The sequence below is a fragment of the Sus scrofa genome, chromosome 14 (assembly GCF_054392235.1).
Source record: "Sus scrofa isolate SSC_HxYL_T2T_F1_AM1 chromosome 14, Sscrofa_HxYL_maternal_Yorkshire_Landrace_v2.0, whole genome shotgun sequence".
NCBI classification, from domain to species: Eukaryota; Metazoa; Chordata; class Mammalia; order Artiodactyla; family Suidae; genus Sus; species Sus scrofa.
The window spans coordinates 127,404,654-127,430,453 of record NC_139396.1 but is presented as its reverse complement, the minus strand read 5'-3'; the positions used below and the strand labels follow the sequence as shown (position 1 = coordinate 127,430,453).

The following is a 25,800-nucleotide window of genomic DNA, read 5'->3' as shown; positions in this document are numbered from 1 at the left end:
AAGGTGAGATGGGCTATCAATATTTTTTCATGCACAAATAACATTTTAAAGAACTAAATGATAAAGTCTTACTATAGATAGACTTATTACTTAATCTTGTTCATGCTGTTTGTTTTTCCTGTTTTTTAGTTTTTTACTATATATTTATGAGTTGATTGTGGATTAATAAAAGAAATGACATTTCCCCCCAGAGAGATCAATTCTGTTACTTCAAACAAGACCAAATCTCCTTGGAATAAGTAGAAATTTTTCTGGTTACACTGAAATCTTATATAAAGATTTGTGTGTGTGTGTGTGTGTATGAAACTAACCTAACCCTATAATTTACTGCCTGCAAACAGAACTCTTTTAAGAGTTGGATCTATTTAGTTTATTAAAATTTTTATCAACAAATGGTTATGTGGCACATTTTATACTCTTCAATTGAAATTTTACTTCCGTAATGAGCCTATATCATTGGTGATATCAGTCTGAGGTGAAGAACAGGGCTGTCCTGTGTAAAAACACATTTCCGTAAACTGCATTTACTATAGGCACCACTACCCAGCACTGAAAGTAGACTGGAGTGAATAATCATCCCATTGGTTGGCGTTTCACAACAGGCCTTTGGAAAACATGAATGAAATTACATTAGCTTGGGAAAGGCTTTGTGCTGTGGTTGTTTAAAACCATAAATGAAATTAAAAAAATAGGTTTGTAATCTGATGAATTTTTACCCAATAATTTTATTCTTTCTCTCCTCTCCACAGAGTGTGGTCTTTTGTTTTTCTTCCTCCCCAAAACACCGTGCCAGCCATGGCCTACAAGTTCTTTTCCCCCAAAACACTGTATGTAACTTAAGGAGGTATTACGTCAGTTTCTGTCAGTACCCCAGGCTGACATTTCAAAAAGTATTTCTCATCATGCCTTCTACAGAAGGTCTGAAATAGCATTTGGGGACTTAATGAAATTATTAGATTGTTAGAGTGGGTGATGGGAACGGGTCATTTCTTTTCCCTTTTAAACAGCTGCGCAAGAAACCAATGGCCTTTGTACGTCAATCAAGCAGAACTGATTCTGAAGTTTATCTCTTCACGGGATATGACGGGTCAGTCTGATAACCCGTGGTCACAAATGTCATTAGAATTCATTGCAAACTCCAAGCTATGACTGGTGTGATCCAGGTCTGGTCTGATGGCAAAAGTCATGCAAAGTTAAATCAGACCCCTTGACCTTCATGTTCTGATGGGGGTTTTCAGAGCACTGAGTGGCTCTGTCCCACAAAATAATTCTTTTCTATCTGAGAACCATCCATTCCCATCACTATTATGATTATTGTACTATTCCTATTGGAAGCCTTTTGATTTATTTCCTCCTAGATGAAAATGCGCTTCTTAGACCCTTTCTTGAAGGCAAGAAGAAACAGAGAAGACTGGACAGGAAGAATGGGGAGTAAAATATTTAGGAAACAGGATCCTGGAGATGAGAGACAAAGTTTGACCTCTGACAATTTTGCAGAAGATCAGCCCAAGCACAAATCTGCCACGTTGAGGTTCGCCAATGTGAGTTAAGTAAGGACATCCAGGGCAAGAATTACTCGCTCTTTTGTTATTTCTGAAACCTGAACTGCTTTTAGAAATAAGGGCTGGAATGTTCCATAGGAACTCAGAGCATGGAACGCAGGGGCATGGCACACACTCGGTGTGGGCTATTTAAAAACCAGTTCCTTGGCTTCCCTCTGTGATTCTAAATACGTGTAATCACATTACCCTGCAGCAGCCGGTAACTATTTCTATAACATTGTCCAGCATCTGTGCTCGCCGAGGCTGGTCCAACCAGCAGAAACAAAGTGGAGAGATATTAACTGATAAGGTTGATTGATCCAGGCTTTCTGTGTCATGGCTAACAACCGCCTAGTACTGGCACATGAGTAGTATGTGTCAACTGACACTTTTTGAATTTTAAGGACTGATCTCTTAACTATCCTGGGGAGATAGAGGTACCTTAGGAGATAGAGGTGCCCTAGTATCATCAAAAGGATGCTTTCTAAATGAGCCATTTATTTAACAAATAAATAACATAGGCACAATTGATCAGTTTCTCACATACAACCAATTCTTATCCTATGGAAAGATCTCAGCATTGAAGACTTTGCCCCTTTATGTGCTAAAGACTCTGTCTTTTTTTTGATTTGTTTGATGTGCTAACACTTTCCCTAATCAAATTATTAGCTGCCTATCAAACACATAAATCACTTAGGAATATTCTACTCAATTGTTAATTATTCAAAGATATTAGCTAGTAGGACATTAACCAACATTTTTATATACTGTCCAAACACCTGATCAGGTTTGTGAAATGAAATAATCAAACCAGTTTGGGGATTTCACATAGACAAAACAATAGATGAAGTGATTTTTTTTTTAGCTTTATGTAAAAAGTTAAAACCCTACCGATGATAAAATACGTAATCATTTGTCATACCCTATGCCAAGCATTTTATCTACTTAAATCTTATTTATCTCTGATAACAACCCTTCAAGGTGTCATCACCTCCATTTTACAGATGAGGAAATCGAGGCTCAGAGAGATTTAGTCACTTGCACACGATCACACATCTAGTTTCTAGTGAGTGGTGGGGTGAGATTTATACATGGGTCTCTTCCCTATCAAAGCCATGTTGTTTGCCTCTGAATATATAACCTCAAGCAGCCAAAATGGCCAATTAAGGCAAGAAAACAGAAAGCAAACAAGGAAAAAACTTGGGTCCTGGATCATCTTATAGTTAAGATAACCATAATTCAGTTGATGGACAACTGGCTGATCCCCCACCCCCACCCCACCAAGAACCAGTAACTACAGCCCAATCTGTGGTCTGTGGCCTGTGGCCTGTGGCCTGATACCTGAGCACCAGGGGAACCTCCCCCTGCCCAGTGTGGTCCTGCTCTGAGAACTAGCAATTCAATTGCCAAATGTTACACGTCAGAACAAATTATCCATGTTACATTATGCCTGTGGAGAAATCTGATTTCTTAGTCAAATATTATTTTTTGACTATTTTCAGACATCAATTCAATATGTGATTACCTTGTGGCTAACACAAAACACATAGCAAGGACTAATCCTTTGCACTATCCTATATTAATATTTTCTTTCCCTTCTTGCAAGGGGACAAGTTATAAATTAGATGAGATTAGAAAGCAGTTACTTGAGAATTAATATTTTAAGGAATTACCTAGAAAGAACTCAGATTTTTCTTCCCCACACGGTAAATCACAGAGTAGCAGCCTGCCCCAGGTCCCCGAGGACAACATCTTGAGCGCATATGTTATACTGAGTTCTGTATTGACTAATTCAGAAACTCCAGGGTAAAATAACTAAAGTTCCCAAGTCAAAAATGAAAGTAAAAGGGTGGAATGAAATTAGGATCATTGTTGCAACATTCCAACAACTTCATAAATAGCCGTGAAAGTTGAGAGCATTACAGGTTAGCAAATTTACCACTGCAAGCATCAACCTGCACCAAGCATCAAGTCGCAAACAAATCCATCTACCTCTTACTTTACTGATATTCTTTTCCTCTCCAGAAATATAATCACATTTGACAACATTAATATTGAGATCGTTTTACTAGAAGGCTTATCCAAATATATGCTATATTAAAAATAGTCATGATATAAATATTTCTCACAAGAGCTGCAGCGATGGTGTGAATAAAAAACTCCCTTCTGAGATTTCAGTAAAACCAGATCTCACAAAGGATCTGAAAGAAAACAAAACAAAACAAACAGACACACACAAAGACACACACACACAAAACAAACCTTATGTTAATCCGGTTTAGCAAAACAGTCACTATTTGACACTATTTTATGAAGTACGATACTGTTCCTTCCCAGATAAAGTAGGAGAGATGATTCTGCTACAGGTTTCTCATAATAATGTTCGGGGGTGGAAGATAGCTAAGCATGTTCTGTAGCAGCTAATAAAAATCAAAATTTCTAAATGCAGCAAAATGTTAGCCCTGTCAAATGGCCAAGCCTGCAAGAGGAATTTTTCTCTCCATGCCCTTCTACCAATACATACAAAGCCCCAAATACATCAGCTGGAATTTTAAAATCGTAAATTAGATATCAAAATGCTTACGGGCCTTACAATGAGATAACATCAGGAGGAACGTTGCGTGGAATGGATCTGGCATTCTCACATAAAGCATTATCTTTGGTACAAGTACACACGGCAGGGCATTTTGGCTTCGCTGGTTTCTTCCCCTCAGTCAGCCAAAGCGCAGATAAGAGACATAGGCAATAAGCAATTCTTTTCAGGGGGATGCAGGCATTTCCCATCCTTTGGCTTCTCTCTGATTCCATGCAGTCGAAAAAATATCCCCAAACATGAACAGGGTTCCTGGAATTCAGATGGTGATTGTCTTGCTCTAAGACCAGGTCACATAAGAGTCCACCCTTTTCCTTTGCCTCTGCCTCTCTGCTTTTCAAAACAGGGACCTGCAGCTGATTCGTGAGCTGCTCCTTGCTCCAGCGATGCACTGCTCGGGGAAGAGACCTGTGAGGTGCTGCGAGATGGGAGGGATCCAACTGCTGGAGGAGAGAGCGGACTTGCATCACCACGAAAACACTGAGCACAGACCAGCCTTCGAAGGCAAAGCGAAGTGATGTAACAGAAAATAAACAGCTTTCTGCTTGCACCGGGAGGCCCTTTAATTGTTACCAAAAATAGGACAGCATTATGTCTTATTAGTGAGTGGGTGGGCGGGCGGGTGGGAGCAGTCATCTTGCATCGGATCTCAGCAATCTCAGAAACCTCTGGGAATTTGCTTTTCATGTGGCAAACAACCTAGTAAGAAAAACTAGCTTTGGAGCCAGCCCTGGCTGGAAAAACGAAGTGAAATGAAACTCTCTCCCTCCGCAGCATTTGGGTAAAACCTGAATATTTCTTGCTGAGTCCACCTGACTGATGCCATCACTGATGACAAACAAGAACACATGGAGAACGTGACTTTCAGGGAATGAATGTGAGTCAATACTTTCCTGACGCTTAACTGTCATAAATTATTGATTTTCATAATCCACCCCCCCCAACATGTGAGCCATTCCCTCCTCCCGTGAGGAGGGAGGGAGATAGAAGCACAGACTGCCTCTGTGTCTGAGCCACCCTCCTCACCTCTCGCACCCCACCCCCTTCTTCAGCACTACAACCAGAAGCCTGGAAGGAACTCCCTGCCAGCAGGAGGCAGCCAGCTTTGGCTTCCAAAGCTCTGGAAAAGGTTTGGCTGAGCCAAGGAGGCTGAGATAGGGTGGGATAAAGGCCAGAGTGAGAGTCAGAGACCTGGCTTTTGAGGGTCCAGTTCTGCCATGAATTAGCTGAAGGTGTCTCTGGATCTACTCCCCTGTCTGTAAAATGGGCATGATGGTATATGTACTATGAACCTCAAATCCAAATGGTAGGCTATATTGTAGGCTATGTTACTGCCATATTTGATGGGGAATGAGGATGCACCCTTGGAGAAGGAAATTCCAAAAGAAAAACAGGAGGCCCTGGCTTTGGGGGCAGGGCAGTATAGTCCAAGAGGGCGGGGAGATGTTCAGGATGGAGGAATAGACGCTTGGTCCTCGTACCACAATGCAGACATCCATCCCTCGAGCTGGCACAACTGGCCCAGGATGTCCGTGCACAGCCCTTGCTCTCTCAGCAACTTAGACTGAGAGGAATATGAGGACTATTCAAGCAAATATGTGATCATGGCATAAACATCCTACATGGATCTCAAGGCATTGACAGTCTGCCCTTTCCCTCTCTTAGGTAGCTCACTCCACACTCACTTCAAGCCCCTGTTGGCTTCTCTGTAAAGTCTGGGAGGGAAGGGCAGTGGCCGTCAAGGTCATTCCTGCATTTGATTTCTATCTCTGTACTCAGAGGATGGCAGGCTCCATGAAGGGAGGGATCCTGCCATGAACCCAGTGCCTGGACAGTGTTGTGTTCACCATGAGGAACCCCGTGTTTGTCACAAGCAGCAACAGAGCCACGGATGCTCTCCAAAGTTGGGACATGCTCATCCAAAGAAACTCCAAATGGCTCCTCAGAGTTATCACAAAGGAGGTCAAGGACAATTCCCTGGAGAAGCCATGATCCAGCTGAGTTCCAAGGTAAAGGGTGGATGATGTAGAGGGCTGGCGAGAACGTTTCCAGGGGGAGCAAGTCCCATTTGCAGATACCTGGCCACCACCCAGAGAACCACGGATGCCTCTGCAGAGTCTTAGGCGGAAGAATGGTATGATCTGGTTTGTGTTTCAAAAGGACCAGTAGGTTATTATCATTAAGCCAGTTTTTGAAAGTTGGGGAACACATTGGTTTTTTTGTTTTGTTTTGTTTTGTTTTTTTTTTTTTTTTTTTTTTAATAGAATAGAAAAAGAAAAAACTAAGTCCAGGAGAAGTCATGGTTTTAGAACCTGTACTACTCTCGCTTCACTGTCCAGGGCTCTGTGAAGGGAGCGAGTAATATCACAGTGATTTTAGAAACCGTGACTTGTGGGCAAACCCCACTTGGATCAGGAAAAGTGTCACTTAAAAGTTGGCTGCAAGTCAGATTTTTGTAAACTGAATCCTGCTTCGAGTGCACAGTGGAAACTTGCTCTGTAAAATAATTATGTGGTGAAAATTTTATAGATATTTTTTATTCAAACAATCACCCACACCCTAAGTTATCCAACTTGTAAGTGCTGTGGTTTGTAACTATAAAGACTTGGAGAACTTTTAAAGCCCTCAAACAGATGGGGAGACTGAGGTACTGAGGTCACGCAGATGACAAGTGGCAGAGCCACCCCTCTGCAGCAGGTGACACTCTGGCAGATATTTGGTTAAACTGATAGGTATAGGCAAACAGGATATTTCTTTCCTTCTGTTTCACTTTCAAATGTATCATATTATCAAGATGGCTCGATCAGCTCTTGGCTTTGTGCTCTGTAGAAGAGCGGTCAAAGAGAGGGTAAGCAGTCTTTCATGTTTGATTTGGTTAAGCCGGGAGGGTAAAGGAATGAGGGAGAGAAATCAGAGCCATAAGCACTTTGCAGCTGTATTTATCCAGCGGTTCAGTTTGTCAGTTCAAGTGGAAAAAGGACCATGGCGGGGGGTGAAGGGGGGTGCTCTAAGGACAAATTACAATGGACATTCTGAAAAGACAGTAACTTTTTCTTTTTCTATGGCATTTAAAGCCCAGACTTGAATTCCCTATTCAATTAACACACCCACTAAGATCAGACACAATTTTAACTGTGTGATGCAGATAGATTGCTGATGTTCTTTTAGGGAGAAGAAACCATTCCAGGCTCCAGAATTGGATTGAGGAGGAGACTAGTGAGACAAGGGCAGGTTGCTGCTATATTGAAATCTTGAGGGGGCTTGGGAAGAGGCTTTACTGATGACCAAGCTTCCCCGCCTTCCTTTGGGAGGCCCTGGGAGGGCGCAGAGAGGATGTGGGAAGTGGGAGGATAGAACCTGAGGGGTTTCCACCAACTAGGAGGCCTTTGTATAAGGTTTGGCAATCCACTTGTACATTATGGTGGGAGCCTTGGGACAGGGGCCTAGAAAGGATGAAAGCAGAGCTGGAAGGAGGCCCAGGCAGGTGGGGAGGCCTAGCTGAGGTAGGCTCACTGCCCCATCCCAGCTCTGGAGGAATAGCTCAGGGGGTCCAGGGCTGGCTCTGCACTTGGCCAGCCATGTGGTCATGGGCTAGCTATTTAACTTTTCTAGGCTAGTTTTCTTCCCTGTAAAATGGTGAGTATGTCTAATAGTACATATCATAGAAAGTTGTAGAATGAAAGACAATAATGTCTCTAAAGTCCTTCGCATGGGGTCTAATACACGGGAAAGATTTGTCATTGTCGTCATCATCATCTTTGCAACAGGACCTGAATTCTGAGCAGGTGACTTCTGATACTTGGGAAGCAAAGCTTTCAAATAAAAATGGGTTTGTCTTAAGTGTATGTTCACTCTAGGAAGCAGGCACTTCTGGGCAGGATGAGAGACCATGGCCTTGCCAAGAGTCTCGGCACATGAGGGAACAAAGAAGCCTCTTGGGAAAGAAAGAATTCTCTCCCAGTTTGGGTGAGAATAGGAGCACTCAAGCTTGTTCCAAGGACAAGTTCCAGAGCTGAAGAAAAAGAAGGTGCTATAAACAAAGGATGGATGTTTTTTCCTTCAATCTATTGCCCTTGAACATGAATAATTTTGAGAGGGTAAGAAAAATCTATTTGGGGATTCCTGTAACAAAAGATATTCTCTCTAGTTTGGGGGCACCATGGCATTGCATGTGAGTGCTGTGAGGATCACACACAGTGCTCTGGCACCTGGAGCTGCTGTGAAGATGTCAGACCCACAGGGTCCCTATCCCGGCCCATGGCTCTGGCATCATCACAGTCACCAAACTTTGCACCAGGAGCAACTCACCCTTAGTGTCCCACAGTAGTGACAGCCTCACAGACATAGGAAGTGGCAAGCGATCCTAGCAGAGAGCCTAATCAGAAGAGAAGGAAAATGAAGGATGTTTGGGAGCTTATGTGTGATGTTCCCTGGCATTCTTAGAACCCGGACGGGGTCTTTGAGGAGGGGCTGGCAATTCTGAGAGAGTTGATGAAAGCAGAGAGAGAGAGAGAGAACAGCCTGTGCCGTGGGTCTGATTCCAGTTTTCCCCTCAGGCTGGTGTGACCTAGGAAACAAGTAAACAAATCATTATTATGAGCCTTAAAAGATCCAGCTTGGCCCTGCCTCCTTTTACACTCAGACATGCAAACTGGTGTCAGTTAAAGCAACTTTCTCAATAAGCAGGGTTTTTGAAGCGGCAAGTCAGATACAGTAGTGGGCTGCAAAATCACTCTAGTAGTTGCAAGAAGAATTTTAAGGAATAAATCACTTTTGCGTCCAAAATTAGACTCTACTGCACCTGTAAGAGTAGCTATTGCCTTGTGATGCTTTTGTTTCCATTCTTTGGTATGTAAGTGTGTGTGTGTGTGTGTGTGTGTGTGCACAGGGTTGTGATGAAAATGTATTTCTTTCAATCAGTTTATGACTTCCCCCCCACCAAAAAAAAAAAAAAAAAAAAAAGGGAGAGAGAGAGAGAGAAAGAAAACACTGCTTTAGAGGGTGTTAAAGATTGTCACCAATCCCAGGAGTCTGTGAAATGGCAAAGAAATGTCGATCTCAATTTCAGTAATTAAGTGAAAGTGATTAAGGACAGCAATTAGATTTGTTGAAATACCATTTTTGGTATTTACTAGCTGTGTGACCTTTGGAAGGTTGCTTAGTTTCTCTGTGCCTTATTTTCCACACTGGTAAAGTAGAAATAATACTTTATTTGCATTGTTGATATTAGAATTCGTGTCAATGCATGTGGAAGATGTGTTAAAAAGAAGGCATTCAACTTCTGATAACTCTCTCAGAATTAAACGGGAAGGGAGGAGACAGCAGTGACAAGAGGGCCAGAACTTAAAGATTAGAAGTAGTGTGTCAATAGGATTCTTTGGTAGAAAGTGTCTCTGCTAACGTGAGCATAAAAGGACCTTATTGCCAGGGTGATGGAGTGATTCACAGAATCCAAGCCGGCTGTCCAAGCAGGCTTCAGAAATGGAGAAATTTGTGGGAGCTTGGGGATCTAGGCTGCAGGAGCTAATGGGCAATGTCCTCAGGTGAATTCATTCCAACCAGTTATCATCCACATGCTTCTCCCCAAAGGAGAGAGTACATCAGGCTGAACTGGAGCCAGGTACCCTCCCATTTGCCATGGGAAGCCAGGGCGCCTTGACTGGCAATCTCAACAAGGACCACACACTATGGTGCTGCTACCAGAAGCCGAGAGGATGAACTCTGGGCAGACAAAACACTAAGGGACACTCACTAAGGGATATGTGCCAGGATCTGTTAGACTAGGGCAACGGGAAATGGTATCAGTTATCATCCCAAAGCCAACATCAGGATTTTGAATTTCAGCGACCAGGGGACCATTTAGATAAACAGATATCAATAATTTCCCCAAAGTCAGCTAAACTCTTATGTCTTGATTGTGGAATTAGGGGATTTTCAATACTTGTGGTCCAAGAGAATACAAGTTTGGACAAGAGGGGAGTTGAGAAGGCAATAATAACAAAAACTGACACTTAAAGAATGCACATCATATGCCAGCTGCTGTTCTAAGCACTTTGTGTATACTAATTCATTTAATTCCCATAACAATCCCATAGGGCTAGATGTTGTTGTTGTTTTTATTTCCTCCAGATTTATAGAAAAAGAAAAGGAGGTTAAGGAATATGCCCTGGGTGCTGCAGTTAGTGAGGAGTGACACTGGGGTCTAAGCCAGGCATTCTGACTCAAGTGCCCAAGGTATTAGTCCTACTGGACACTGCCTCTCTAGAGGGCAGTGGGGGATGTGAGATACTAGTGCTGCTTGGGAGGCTCATATCATCTCACTGGCCAGGCACTGCTACTCAACTACACTTCCCAGGATGCAACTGGGCTGTCATCTTAACCCTTTCCTCACCAAAAGTTCCTCACTGTCTTGGGTAAGAAGTTTTTTAATGGCAAATATGGCAAAATCTAATTTCTCTAAAGCATGATGATGCCATGGAAGCGTGAATGTAGATGTCAGTGGGAGTAGATAGCAAAGGGACCCAGTCTCTCTCTCTCACACACACACACGTGTATATACATTCTTTTGCTTACATTATCCTCCATCGTGTTCCATCACAAGTGACTGGATATAGTTCCCTGTGCTATATAGCAGGGCCTCATTGCTTATCCATTCCAAATGCAGTAGTTTGCATCTATTAACCCCAAGCTCCCAGTCTATCCCATTCCCTCCCCCTCCCCTTTGACAACCACAAGTCTGTTCTCTAAGTCCATGAGTTTCTTTTCTTTGGAAAGGTTTGTTTGTGCCGTATATTAGATTCCAGATATAGGTGATATCATATGGTATTTCCCTTTTTCTTCCTGACTTACTTCACTTAATATGAGAGTCTCTAGTTCCATCCATGTTGCTGCAAATGGCATTATTTTGTTCTTGTTTATGGCTGAGTGGTATTCCATGTGGGTCTCAGTTTCTTTGTGTGAAATGAGACCTATAACGCTGACTTCACAGGCTTTTGCCAGTCTGGATGAAACTGTGTCAATGAAAGCATTTGATATGATGAGTAAGTTATCAAAAAAGTATGAGGGGGTTATTATCCTGTTCTAATCTTGTTTACTGAATTGAATTCTACCCTCCCTCTACAACTAGCTCTTATCTCTGATTCTTTCTTCTCTATTTTATTTCCCTTTATTGTAAGGGTACCTAAGATTTGTTTTAATCAGGTATGGTAAGATGTGCAGACGTGGAAATGACTGTCATGAAGGAAGAGGTTGTTATACTCAGTTTCCTGGAGTTTAAAATAGAAGGCATGGCATGCTGTGCAAGGGGGCTAATTGGGGAAGCACTAGGGTCACTCAGGAGGCAGAGAGAGTGAAGAAAAAAATGTGGACAAGAGGCTTAATGTGGACTAGTTTGAATAATCTCAGTGAGCTTTGTGGCATCAGGTTGTCCCTAATTATCTGATACCTATTCCTGAGTGTGAGAGCCCAGTAGAGGAGATGGTTAGAGATATGGACTCTGCATTGGTTGATTTGCATAAGAAAGATACATTCACAAGTGAGTCCTTTACTGTCTCTTGGAATTGGCTAACCCTGGGAGGGGCAGTCTCTCCCAAATCAGCAAAGCTCCAGATGTTAAACCATTAGAATAAAAAAAAATTAAAAGACATGCTCAATACAACCTTCTAGCCACTCCTCAATAGGAAGCAACTGAATGGTCTCTAAAAGAACTGGGAACAGCATTGAAACCTGGGTAACCACCCCATTAGGAGTGGTGGTTTGCAAGGAAGGGAGTAAATGGGTCAATGAATCCAGTAGAATTTCAGCCCTGGCACTATTTGGTTTACCAAGATTCCAAGCCCGTCACAAACTGAAACCTAGGTAAACAGGATGAAAGGCAGCAACTTGTACTGCTTTAAAAAGCCTCCTTGAAGCCAGGATCCACAATTTATTTATCTTTCCATTTCTTTGATTGAATGATCATTCAGTGGGAGAAACAACTCAAGTGTCCTTGTTAAAGAGAAAAGGTAGAAGTATGGGCCGGTACTTCTCTCTTAAAAAATGAATTTTATTTTGCTTAATTTTTATTCCCAAAGTTAAATATGCTGAATTTACACACTTTCATAACTGTCTTCAATTTAGAGTAGAAACTGAACTAGCCATGGATTGGAAACCATTGCTTCTGTCCCCTAAGGAAGAGCTCCTGCTGGCTCATGTTGGTGGCAGAAATTGAACCAGCTCTGCTTTCCTTCCCTGGTTAAATTTTCAGAGGAGGACAAAGGATGTCATTGATGATGAAGATGATGATGATGATGTAATGATAATGGTGATTGATAATCAAGATGACAATAGCAATGATGACTAACACTTAACACATGTTTATAACATGCTAGTCACTGTTATAGGTGCTTTAGAACTATTACTCCATCTAATCAGATCACATGTAGTTTGGTTATTATTGACTCCCAATTTATAAATGAGGAAACTGAAGCACAGGGGCTGGATATATTGCCCAAAATAAGTTCAGTCTGGCTGTAAACTGAGGCATCCCATGCTCTTAATCACCCCATGGAACTGTTGCTTGCTTCAGAGTGGTTTACCAAAACAAAGTTGATCTCAGCTTATTCATACAAGAGCAGGCAAGAGCCATGGGAGTGCAGAACCCCAGTTAGGTGACGTCTATTGAGCCTTTGAGCTAGTCTGGGCATGTAACCAGGGCTGATCCTTGGAAAAGCTGTGGCATATGGGAAGTTTGTCTCTGGGACATGGAAGGAAGAAAATGGGCTAAAATCTGGTTCTGTCATGGATGAATTGTATGACCTTGGGCACAGCTTTTGACGTCCAGGCTCTGGTTTTCAAAGGAAGCTGTTGGGCTGGATCATCTCTAAGGATCCTGTTCATGTCAATTTTCCCTGCCAGAAATCCTGTTGGGGAGTAGATTATTGGAAAGGCAAGGAGAGTGTTGAGCAGGTTCTTGCACATCCGGCGGTAAATAGCTAATAACTGTTTGGGTGCCCTGAGGAGCTCTGAAAACCTGGGGCGTGGCTGCCGCCTGCTTTGTGTTGTGCCATGTGCCTAAAACTAGTGAGTGGATAAACATCACCTTGTGGCTATTCCTAAATGCTCAGAAAACCTTGAAAAGAAGGAAGGAGTGCCTATTTAGTGAGAAAAGTATTATAGAAGACATTGGAGGGGGGCAGGGTAGCAAAGGAGGGCTTTTCATCATTTCGGCCTCAGAATAACCAAGTGGGTTTCGACCCAGGGCAGCATTGCCTTCCTAGGAGGTGTTTGGAAATGCATGAGGGCATTTCTGCTTTCACCCTAGCTGCAGTTGTTGGACTGGAGATGCTAACATCCTGAAATTCTTGGGACCTCCCCACACAACGAAGAATTGTCCTGGCTAGAATGCTCAGAGCATTCCCACTGAAGAAGAATAAAGGAAGTTCTCATAGTGGGGAACATAAAAAACTTCTTTGTGCATTTTTCTGAACATTAATCAATAATCCATTAACTCAGGGAAGCTGAATGCTCTTCACACAGAATCCAAAACAAACTGACAGATATCCTCTGGCAAGAACTGGAGAGGCTGTGTAGCTTTGGACATGGCGTTTCATTTCCTTAGGCCTCAGTTTCTCCGTCTTTATAGCACTAACCTTCCTAACTTCCTAATTCCCGTCCTCAGAAAGGAGAAATAGCTTATAAAAATCAAGGCTTGGAAAATCTTTGTTTTTCTCTTTTTGTGTATGGTGATACATGTAGTGCAGTTAACCAAAATGCATATGTCAAAGTTTAAATCAAAATTATACAGAAGCGTACTTTGACTATATTGATTATAGTTAATAACACTGTCACATATTTGAAAAGTGCTAAGAGAGTAGATCTTGTAAGTTCTCATCATAAGAAAAAAATTTTGTAACTACATTTAGTTATAGATGCTTACTAGACTTATTGCAGTGATCATTTTGCAATATATACAAATATGGAATGATTATGTTGTACACCTAAAACCAGATAATGTTGTAGATCAATTTTACCTCAGTTTCTTAAAAGTATACAGAAGCAAATGATCCAAAATATTTTTGATAAAGTTTGATTTCAGCTATTTAGAATTTTTCCTGGAAATATATTTGAATTTTTCAGAGCCAAACACCAAAAATGCAGACAAGGCCACAATAGGCTACCTTTCCTCCTGGCTAAAAAAAGCAGCTTATTAGGGAATAAAACAAGCATAATTCTAAGTCACGGATGGAAAGGTGAATGTGATTGGGCCAGAAACATAATTTGGAATAGTCCCAAGGGAAAACAGTGGCTCTAAGAGTATTGCCTCCAGGATGGGACTTGTTTATTAGAATATAAAGTTGAAAATGTGATTACTCGCCTTCCTTCTTCTACTTTATGCCTGAATTATTCCCAAGATAGTTATTAGCAGTCACTTTTTTTTTTCTTAAAAGAGACATTCCTTCATTCTTTCAGGGAGACTATTAACTGCTTTTTTGTTTGTTTGTTTTGGTGTATGATTCTGAAATTACAAGGAAAACCATGTAACTAGACTGCACATGCTGGAAACTTGAACTTCATGATGTTGGATTTCAGGCTTGTTGCTTTTGTCTTATTCGTTTAGAAAGGCTCTGTTTTGTTTGGCTTTATTCTCTCATTCTGAAAGAACTAAGAGCTTTCCATTGCTGCCCATGACTTGTGGCCTATATTACACTCATTCGTTTTGGTGGGAATGATGACCCAAGAAGGTTGGAATTTGACCCCAGAAAATGACAAGGGAATGACAGAACTGGTTATGATCATAGGATTATGCCCTGCTGGTCCAGGACAGGAATGAGTATCAGCAGCAGAAAATCCCTGGGCTTCTGTATTGGCCCCTGTCCTCGTCCCACATTTGTCCCTGCCCCTTCTGCTCCCAGCAATGGAGCAAGAAAGATGGAGGAAACAGTATGTGCTGGGCTTCCCATGGGCCGGATGGTCAATTGATCATCTGCCCTGGCTTGCAAGTATCATCTTCACTCTACAGTTAGGGAATCAGAAGTTCACAGAGACTAAAGGACTTGATCAAGACCATCTAGTTTGGCTTCACATTGACTTCTATCTGTTTCCAAGTGTTATGTAATTCCTTACTTTTGATGTATATGAAATTATAGACAGTTCTTGAGGTCTTGTCTATGTGAGGCAAGTATTATGTAAAATGTCTATATAGCATTATTTGTTAATATATATTGTTTGAGGCACAGAAATGACTGAAGCTGACTCAGCACTAGCTCTGGAAGCTCTGGGAAAACCTGGGGGACCCCTTGGTCAGCCCAGTCCAGTAGCATATAGTCTAGTGTGGTGGCTATAACTCAAGTCCTAGCTCGGCATTTACCAGCTGAGTGACCTTACCTCTATAAGGAGGTAAGGAGGCATGAAAACACTTAGCTTCAGTTCCTGGGCCTTGCAAATTAAATTGACAAAAGGCAGTTTAATTAAAGAGGAAAAAAGTATTTAATTACATATTTACACATGGGAGTTCACAAAGAAATGTGACTCAAGGAGGTGTAAGAATTTGGGGTTTATATATCTTCTTAATAAAGGATGATAAAGTACAGCAAAGAGAGACAAAGGAAAAGGGGGTTTGGGCCCTCTGAGGAGGTGGGTAACTTCTGGGAAGATAAGTAGGAAATATATGGTAAATAAGAGTGGTTTAGGGAGTTCTCTTGTGGTGCAGCGGGTTGATGATCCAGCATTGTCATTACAGTGGCTCAGGTTGCTGTTGTGGCCAGGGTTCCATCCCTGGCCTGGGAACTTCTGCATGCCTTGGGTGTGCTTCCGCCCCCCCCCCCCCAAAAAGAGTTGTTTAGTAAGGCTTATTGTGCAGATAAGGGTGCTCTCATGTGATAAGAGTTCTCCCAAGTAGTTCTTTTCCTTATACCAGAGACAACAGAGACACATTTAGAAGTGGAAATTTATGTTACCTTTACAAAGGAAAACTTATACCTACCTTTTAGATAGGAAGGTAAAAGGCAGAGAGTTAATTGTTCTCAGCTGAAATCAATCTTAAAGGGAGTTCCCAGGTGGCATAGCAAATTAAGGATCTGGCACTGTCACTGTAGTGGCTCAGGTCACTGCTCTGGTGTGGGTTCAATCCCTGGCCTGAGAACTTCTGCATACCATGAATGCCCCCCCACAAACTAAGACAAGAAAAAAATCCTTAAAAAAAGTGATGTATTTTCCCCCCCCACAAAAAAAAAGAAGAAAAAAAAATCCTTTAAAAAGTGATGTATTTGGGGTTTATGTACTCTGATCACCTTCAATGAGCCTTGCCTGTGTATAGAGTACTGTGCTAAGAACCTTTATATGTATATTACCTTATATCATTTCCTGTTTCTTTTATTTTCTTTTCCAGTTTTATTAAGATATAATTGGCATACAACACTGTATAAGTTTAAGGTATGCAGCATAATGATTTGACTTACATCATAGAACTATTACCACAATTGCTTTAATGAGCATCCATCATCTTACATGCATTTATCACTTATTTTTATAACAACTCTGTGAGATAGATATTATTAATATGCCCATTTTTCAACTAAGAACATTGAGGCTAGAGAAGTGAAATAAATAAGTCATAAACCTAGCCAATGGAAGAGCTAGCATTTGAACCTTGGAAAATGAGAGCATTAATTAATAATTTCTTAGTATGGGCAATTTTTTTGCAGGAATGGAAGTTGGAGACACTATTGTTCCTAGTATTTAGGGGGAATCAAGAAAGGGATCCTTGTAAGGATAACTTGATCCCCTTGCTGTACAGTGGGAAAATAAAAACAAACAAACAAACAAAAAAGAAAGGGATCCTTGTGAGAGTTCCCTAGTAGTCTAGTGGTTATGATTTGGTGCTTTCACCATGGCAGCCTGAGTTCAGTCTTTGATATGGGAACTGAGATCCCACATCCAGCCTCTTCATGCTGTGGTCAAAAAAAAGGAAAAGCAAGAAAAGGATCCTTGAAAGGTGTTGTAAATCCTTCAGTATCTGGTAGTTTGGGCCGTAGGAGGATCCCCCAAAATATAAATGGAGTAAAGCAGTGAGGCAGGGCATGAAGAACAGAGCAAGGGGCTGAGGGAACCTTTCAGACAGGCTTTCCCAACTTATCAGGACCAATCCAGGCTTTCTCCTATCAATATCAGTCATAGGCCAGCTGCCCTGTATCTTTTTCTCTTGTATCTTGCAGCTCCCAGGAATTTTGGGAATTTGGTGGATGGTTTCCCCCCACTTCTCTGGCACCTTAAGTCCTGATTCTCACAGTGCTGGCTGTGTCTGGGACTCTGTCTCCATGGCTTCTTCATGGCTGCCTTGGAAGACAAGACTTTTCATTTCAAGGGTCAGAAGATTACACTAAACAGAAAATACCATGAAATTATAGAGGCTATGAAACCTGCCCAAGCTCCTCCACAAATGACTCGCCTTTACTTCTGACTCCCTGTGACATTATCTCCCTAGAGTCAAACGACAGCCTTGCCACTTGCTACCCAGGTGACCTTGGGCAGTTATTTAACCTCCCAGAACACATTGTAAAAGATACCTGCTTCTTCAGGTTGGAACGAACACTCAAAAAGTTTTACAGGAGTTTCTCTTGTGGCGCAGCAGAGATGAATCTGACTAGTAACCATAAGGTTGTGGGTTCGATCTCTGGCCTCACTCATTGGGTTAAGGATCCAGCATTGTGGTGAGCTGTGGTGTAGGCTGCAGATGAGGCTTGAATCTGATATGGCTGTGGCCAGCGGCTACAGCTCTGATTCAACTCCCAGCCTGGGAACCTCCATATGTCACAGGTGCGGCCCTAAAAAGCAAAAAAAAAAAAAAAAAAAAAAAGCTTGTATATTTGAAAGTCTTAACACAGAAAAAATGCTGAGTAAATATCATATGGACTGAATCGTGCCACTCACCCCCAACAAACTCAGATATTGAAGCTTTAACCCTCAATATGACTATATTTGGAAATGGGCTTTATTAGGCAATTAGGCATAAATGACGTCAAAAGGATTAAGTCCTAATCCAATATGACTGGTGGAGTCAAGGAAGAGATACTTGGGGTACATTACCAGAGAAAGACAATTTAAGGACATAGTGAGAAGATGGCCAGCTACAAGCCAAGGAGAGAGGTCTCAGGAGAAACCCAGTATGTTGATCCCTTGATCTTGGACTTCCAGCCTCCAGAACTGTAAGAATATAAATTTCTATTGTTTAAACCACCCTGTTTGGAATATTTTGTTATGCAGCCCTAATGCAAATGTTAATTACACTTCTTTTTCTTCCCCAGTTTTTTGAACACACACAAAGACAACTCAGAATTTGAATTAGAAAAATTTGACCTGCTTGAGTTGGGAAATTGAGCCACTGGGACTCGAAACTTGGAAAGAGAACAAAGGGAGGGCAGTCTGTCCTCAATGTCGTGGTGAAACACACTTTATAGGCTTGACCAGGAATTATTGAATGATCTAGGCTGAATAGTGGACCTTTGAGTTTCTGTTTACTATTGACCAAAGGCCCACTTTGAAGTTTCATCAGTCAGAACCTATAGGCTCATGCCCAGTAGAGATATAAATGAATTCTGAAAGGTAGAAAACATAATCTTCAAGTTCTGTTGCTTGTAGGACAACCAAGTTTGTGTCTAATCCAGTCATTTTATTCCAACATTCTTTCTCCAATGCCTATCTAATTCCAATTCCTCTAATTCTCTTTGGAATCATTTTTTGTCATCCCTTCAGGACTGAATTGAATAAATCTCCAACATGTGTTCATTCTATATGTGCATAGGAGTCATATTTTTTCTTTTTTTTAATTCACACACACACACATATTCTTTTTTAAATATGTGGTCTATCCCAGGAGGTTAGATATAATTCCCTGTGCAATACAGTAGGACCTCATTGCTTATCCATTCTAAATGTAATAGTTTGCATCCACTAATCCCAAACTCCCAGTCCCTCCCATTCCCTCTCCCCCCTCCCCTTAGCAACCACAAATCTGTTCTTCAGGTCTGTGAGTCTGTTTCTGTTCTGTAGCTAGGTTCGTTTGTGCCACATTTTAGACTCCACATATGAGTGATGACATATGGTATTTGTCTTTCTGACTTACTTCACTTAATATGAGAATCTCTAGTTGGATCCATGTTGCTGAAAATGGCATTATTTAGTTCTTTTTTATGGCTGAGTAGTATTCCATTATATATATGTACCAGATCTTCTTAATCCATTCATTCGTTGATGGATATTTAGTTTGCTTCTATGTCTTGGCTATTGTGAACAGTGATGCTATGAACATACATGTGCATGTATCTTTTTGAATTGTAGTTTTGTCTGGGTAGATGCCCAAGAGTGGGACTGCTGGATCATATGGTAGTTCTGTATTTGGTTTTCTGAGGAATCTCTGTACTGTTTTCCATAGTGGTTGTACCAATTTACATTACCACCAATAGCACTGGAGGGTTCCCTTTTAAGAGTCATATTTTTGACTTTGTGAACTTTGACAAGTACAAGGAAGCCTGGTAGGTCTAGAATGTAAAGATCATACTTTAAGGTGACATAAAGCTTTCTTGAGCTTGTAATTTGCTTTTTCATTTCTAGATTTTTCTTCATTTCTGTATTAGCAGATTTAAAGCACCAATGTTCAGGAAGTAAAATAAACCACTAGTTACAGAAGAATTTGATTCCCTCAACAGGCAGAGGAAACCTAAAGCCAAATGTAAGGTTGGTTTTCATCCTTTATTTACTCCTTCTCTCCATCCCACCTTGCCACATACTGACAGAGCCCTTTAATCTGGGTTTGTCCTTGCTGTCTCTTTTTCTTGAGTGATAGGAAATTATCTGATAGAATTCAAGGTATGAATGACAACAAGTGGTTCCTCCAAGGCGTTGTATTGAAATAGGGATTGGAAACTTTAACCTGGTCGCTTTTAGACTGCACTTCTTGGGCTTTGCATTGACTTCTTTAAATTTTTTCTCTCTCTGCCCCTTCCTCATAAATACACTTTAGCCAGAACAACTCCATTTATATACTAAGATTCAGGTAAGATTTCATTTGAATGATCAGTTTCTTAGGAGATGCATTTAGCCCCAAGAAATGAAGCTTTAATGACAGCAGAGGCAACTGTATTACAGTAGAAAGAACCCTGAAGCCAAGACACATGATAAGACCTTGCTTTGCCCTTTACCACCTATGTAACCTTGTGCAGATTACTTGGTTTCATAAAGTCTTGAGGTATATGTTTATATCCTTACCTTGCAAAAGAATTGTAAATATTAAGTGATTTGACATAAAATGACACATGATTATAAAGGGTTGCTATGAACAAATTTTCAGGTGTTGCCAACATGCAGTGGAGATGTTTAGAGGCCATAGGAGGATCCCCTAGAATTCCTCAAATCATGCTGAGTAAGTGGCCACCTGGTCATATGACTATTGATTTTCAGCATGTGATCCCTTGCTCCCTTGTTACCTGGAATTCCTTTTGCCATCCATCCGATTTTCCAATTTCTAATTAAAATGTGGAGGTTTCATGAGAACTCTGCAGGAACAGTTTTTATGAAATGTTTTCTCCAGTGGAGCAGATTGTGCTGCTCATCCAAGTCAGTTCTCAAACAAATTTAACTCTCAGCCCTGTAGCCTTCATACAGAAAGGCAGGAAGAGCGAAAATGGAGCTATGATGAACAGTGCCAATTGGACCGCCTCATGCTTCTGACTCATTTCAGAACCATTATCATGTCAATAGAAACATCCCTTTTCTCCCCATATTTTTTGCAAGGAGAGGCTGTTAGTAAAGCAAAGTCTAGAGAAAAGCTGCCCATTAACATTGTGATCCAGAATTCCTCTTGTGGCTCAGCAGTCATGAACCTGACTAGTATCCATGAGCATGCAGGTTTCATCCCTGGCCTTGCTCAGTGGGTTAAGGATCCAGCGTTGCTGGGGTGTACGCCAGTGGCTATAGCTCCAATTCAACCCCTGGCCTGGGAACTTCCATATGCCACAGACGCAGTCCTAAAAAGATAAAACAAAACAAAAAACAAACATTGTGATCAGGCTTAAAGATAAAGCAGGGGGAGTTCCTGTTGTGGCTCAGTGGTTAACGAATCCAACTAGGAACCATGAGGTTGCAGGTTTGATCCCTGGCCTTGCTCAGTAGGTTAAGGATCTGGCATTGCTGTGAGCTGTGGTGTAGGTCACAGATGCAGCTCAGATCTGGCGTTGCTGTGGCCGTGGTGTAGGCCAGTGGCTACAGCTCTGATTAGACCCCTAGCCTGAGAACCTCCATATGCCATGGGAGCAGCCCTAGAAAAGGCAAAAAGACAAAAAAAAAAAAAAAAAAAAAGCAGGGATAGATATCCAGAGATGTCTTGGTCACTGGATGAAAGGGAAGAAGTAGCATTGGAAAGATGAGAAGGGAGAAGTCTATATACCAAAAGCAGGGCAGATATCACACAATAGTAAATAACTATTACTTAGTAAACATTTACTATGTTCCTGACATTGTGCTATCAATAAATTAACTTGTTTGATCGTCATGATTATTGTATTATTCACGATTCACGGTAGGCTAACTGTCCTGCTAACAAACAGTTCCCAAATCTCAGTGACTTAATAAGGTAATGGCTAATTGCTAATTCATGTCCCCATCCTCCCCAGGACCTTGGAATTCTTTTTTTTTTTTTTTTTTCTTTTTTGTCTTTTTGCTATTTCTTTGGGCCGCTCCCGCGGCATATGGAGGTTCCCAGGCTAGGGGTCCAATCGGAGCTGTAGCCACTGGCCTACACCTGAGCCACAGCAACACGGGATCCGAGCCGCGTCTGCAACCTACACCACAGCTCACAGCAACGCCGGGTCCTTAACCCACTGAGCAAGGGCAGGGACCGAACCCCCAACCTCATGGTTCCTAGTCGGATTTGTTAACCACTGCACCATGATGGGAACTCCATGACCTTGGAATTCTTAACTGGACTCTCTATCCTCCATCAGATGAGGAAGAGGGAGAGAGTGCACATGGGGAGGGTCCCTCGGGAGGGCTCTCAAGGTCAAAGCCTCAATGTGGCACACATCATTTCTTCCCACATGGCCAGAACTCAGTCATGTGGCCCTGCTTAACTGCAAAGGGAGCTGGGAAATGTCCTCTAGGCATATGACCAGGAGGAAAAGGAAACAAGGCTTGGTGAATACATGGCTTCTGCTGAAACACCTCATCCTTACCCCCATTTTATAGATGAAACTGAGTTTTGGACCCGTGAAATAACTTGACAAATAGCGCATGGCAAGTGAGTGGTAGAACCAGGATAATTTCTCAGGATGACACGTTCTTGATATAGCCCAAGAACATGACTACAGATTATAAGGCTTTGCAACTAGAAAAGAACATGTCTCTTCTCCTAAGCACATTCCCTAAGCCTGGGGATTTCCTGAAGTTTTCAATGTAAGATATGGACATTCCAGTTTTCTAGACTATAATGGAAAAATAGTAGTGGATTAGGACAAAATAATCCAAGGATAGTACATTTGTAATGTATTTGATTCCTCCCAAAGTTGCAAGTCTGGCCCCCTGGTTTTGTCCTTAGATGTTAGATGATAGTTAGAACTGAGTTCATTTTGTGCTGCAGAAAATCCTGTACCCTTAACCACTGCATGTTGTCTCAACGATTCCTTTAAGATTCCCTTGTTTAATAGCATGTTCTGTAACATGACTGCAGAGACATCGACCACATTTTAGACCTGGGGGAATTAGAAGCTATACCTTCACTTCCATGTCTTACTGAGTAGTGGTGGCCCCAATATGTCATCTGAAGCTTTTACTTCCCTATTCTGTGTTCCAGGCATGTAAAACTATGAATATCCCCTTAAACTCACCTGTTATCCAGGTCTTTGCACTCATTGTTCCTTTAGCCAAGGTGAGTCTAGAATCACTGGGGTGGGCCTAGACATTGGGAGTTTTTTTCACTCCTTAGGTGGTCCTATTTTATGGCCAGGGAAGAGGACCAAGGAAAGGATTGATCTAAGCTATTCATGGCCAGTCACATTCTCCTTGGCCAGATGGACAAATGAATGTACTCCTTATCATTTAAGATAGATAATATTTTGAGAAGTCCACTCTCATGACCACAATTGTTTCTCTGAATGCCCTAGACTGGCTTGAGTATTTTCTCAAGGGCTCCTATAATACCTTTGATCTATTCCTATCATAGAACTAATTAGTCCACATTACTGGATAGACCAGCCTAGGAGATGCTACCTTAACAATTCAGAAGACTCTGTTTTCCCAATGTGTCATAGCTCTCTAAGGCCTCCCTGGAGCTACCACTGCTCTGCAGGACACAATAGTTGTAGCAGTGGGTTCTGGTTCCTTGCCCCAACTCTAAACTGTCGTACAAATGGCACCTTTCCAGGGTGTCTTTATATCCCAAAGAAGTGACTGCTTTTTAAAATCTTGAACCCCTGTATTCCATGTCTCCCAATTTAGACCCCCCCCACAATGGCCCTGCCTTTCTATGACATCACAGCTCCCTTCTGCAGCATGAATTCCATGTTTAGCCAAACGAGGGTTGCTTTAGGCCAAGATTACCTAGTACCCCACTGAGGAGAAGGCCCAGGCTGATGCCATCCCCATAAGCAATGCTGCAAAGTGCAGATGCCTGGGCAGTCCCATTGCTGAGGAACCATCATATATGTTGGACTCACAGATTTTAAGCCTGACTATTGAATCAGTGTCCACTATGATGAGCCACTAGGAGAAAATGATGACAACGTGAATGGAAAATAATACTTTGAATGCCAGGCCAAGTTATGGCACCTTGGTCAGGCCATCAGTTGTGACAGAAAGGGACTTCTCCATGGAGGACTCTGGATTGGATGAGATGTGATGCTCCAGGTCCTGACCCATCCCCTCATCGCCCTTCCCTGTGTGTGCCCATAACCCTCTTCCCTGATACCATTTTCATTTTATTCACCTTCCCCTGCCATCAACTTTTGAGTTCTGGGTATTTAATTTGCCAGAAACCTGGGGAGAAAACCTACTGTGTCCTTGGTGGTGCTGTTTGTTTTTCTAGTATGCCCATTTCCTCTTCTCCTCTCCATCCTTGAGGTTCTGTTCAATGTCATCTCCTTGAACTTGAGATCTGAGTTTTAAGGCTCTCTATGGAGAAGAGAATTGAGGATTGAGGAAAGGGTTCTGGGAACAGTGTAAGGCTGATGCTGGACCTACTGATCCAGCCACCATGTACCATGGACATGCCTTGGGGACAAGGTGACTGTGTGTGTGTGTGTGTGTGTACACTGAAAGTTCTGTATCACATGGGTTCTGTAGCTCCAGAAGCACAGGAAGGGGTGGACATGGTCCCAGAGAAAGAGACACCATCTCCCAATGCTCGCTAGGAATCTCTTAGGACTGTCAGTGCTCGTCTGTCTTGGTACCATAGCAATATCTAAACTGAGCAGAGGCTTGCTCTCCACAATCGAACTTTACTTCTTTTGCATTAATATAAAGCAGTACAAACAGCAGACAGCAGAGCCCCTTGGCAGACTGACTAGACTTTCTTGTTTATTCTGTCAGGCATAATTAACTAATTAATAATTAATAGATTAATCAGTTTGGACTATTTTCTCTGGGAGCTCTTGCTCTTATTCCTGGGACAAGTACATTAGTGAAAGTAAAGTGGACTCTCGTGATCAACAAGATGAAATTTCCAAATCGTCATAGTTTCAGCACTAACGCAAATGTGGCCTCATTTTGAAGGCAGGTGAAGCAACACATGCCAATTAAATCGGTAAAAATTTCTTGATTAAATTAGTAAACTATACACAATGGAATACTACTCAGCCATAAAAAAGAACAAAAAAATGGCCATTAGCAGCAACATGATGGAACTAGAGACTCATACTAAGTAAAGTAAGTCAGAAAGAGAAAGACAAATACCATACGACATCACTTATATCTGGACTCTAATATACGGCACAAATGAACCTTTTCACTGAAAAGAAACTCATGGACTTGGAGAACAGACTTGTGGTTGTCAAGGGAGAGGGGAAGGGGGTAGGAAGGACTGGGAATTTTGGGTTAACAGATGCAGACTATTGCCTTTGGAATGGGTAAGCAATGAGATTATGCTGTATAGCACTGGGAACTATATCTAGTCACTTATGATGGAGTGTAGTAATGTGAGACAAAAGAATGTATACATGTATGTGTGACTGGGTCACCTTGCTGTACAGTAGAAAATTGACAGAACACTGTAAACCAGCTATAATGGAAAAAATAAAAATCATTATAAAATTTAAAAAAGAAATAAAAAGAATTTGATACCATCAAAAGGAAGAGAATATGTTTTAGCAGTGGGAATCACTTAGAGAATGGTAATGTGGAAGAGACTGTAGGTATGAAGTCAGAGAATTTCCTCGATAGACAAAGGGCATCTAAATAAAACCTAAGTTTACCTTATAAAAAAATAAACTCAAAACATTGAGTTCCCTCTGTGGCACAGCAGGTTAAGTATCCAGCATTGCCACAGCTATGGTATAGGTCACAGCTGCAGCTTGGATTCAACCTTTGGCCAGGAAACTCCCATATGCTGCAGGTGCAACAAAAACAATTTTGTGGGTTTTTTTTTGATGAAACAAAACTCCTTTTATCCAATATCTTATTTTCTTCCTCTTATCTCCCATATGA

General features: G+C 41.7%; 2 protein-coding genes across 17 annotated transcripts in view; one reads left to right on the top strand and one right to left on the bottom strand.

Annotated features, from left to right (window-relative positions):
- The window catches only part of LGI1 (leucine rich glioma inactivated 1), a 31,512-nt gene extending 26,862 nt beyond the window's left edge, over positions 1-4,650 (bottom strand). For both annotated transcript variants that reach the window (XM_005671297.4, XM_001928721.6), the window contains exons 1-2: positions 4,135-4,650; positions 3,671-3,742 (exon numbers count right to left, since the gene is read on the bottom strand). In XM_005671297.4, coding sequence (XP_005671354.1) covers positions 3,671-3,742; positions 4,135-4,601 — 539 coding nt within the window. In that variant the 5' untranslated portion in view covers positions 4,602-4,650. The remainder of the gene's footprint in view (positions 1-3,670; positions 3,743-4,134) is intronic.
- Positions 1-8,516, top strand: part of LOC106506098 (uncharacterized) — a 206,884-nt gene extending 198,368 nt beyond the window's left edge. For 9 of the 15 annotated variants that reach the window (XR_014826691.1, XR_014826693.1, XR_014826689.1 and 6 more), the window contains 4 exons: positions 1,359-1,541; positions 4,481-4,653; positions 4,909-5,011; positions 5,914-8,516. Coding sequence is in view for 1 of the 15 variants with exons in the window: in XM_084995013.1 (XP_084851139.1) it covers positions 1,359-1,541; positions 4,481-4,501 (204 nt within the window). In the remaining 14 variants the exon portion in view is untranslated. The remainder of the gene's footprint in view (positions 1-1,358; positions 1,542-4,480; positions 4,654-4,908; positions 5,012-5,913) is intronic. The other 6 variants (XR_014826696.1, XR_014826694.1, XR_014826690.1 and 3 more) reach the window with 1 other exon arrangement.
- Positions 8,517-25,800: the final 17,284 nt, after the last annotated feature.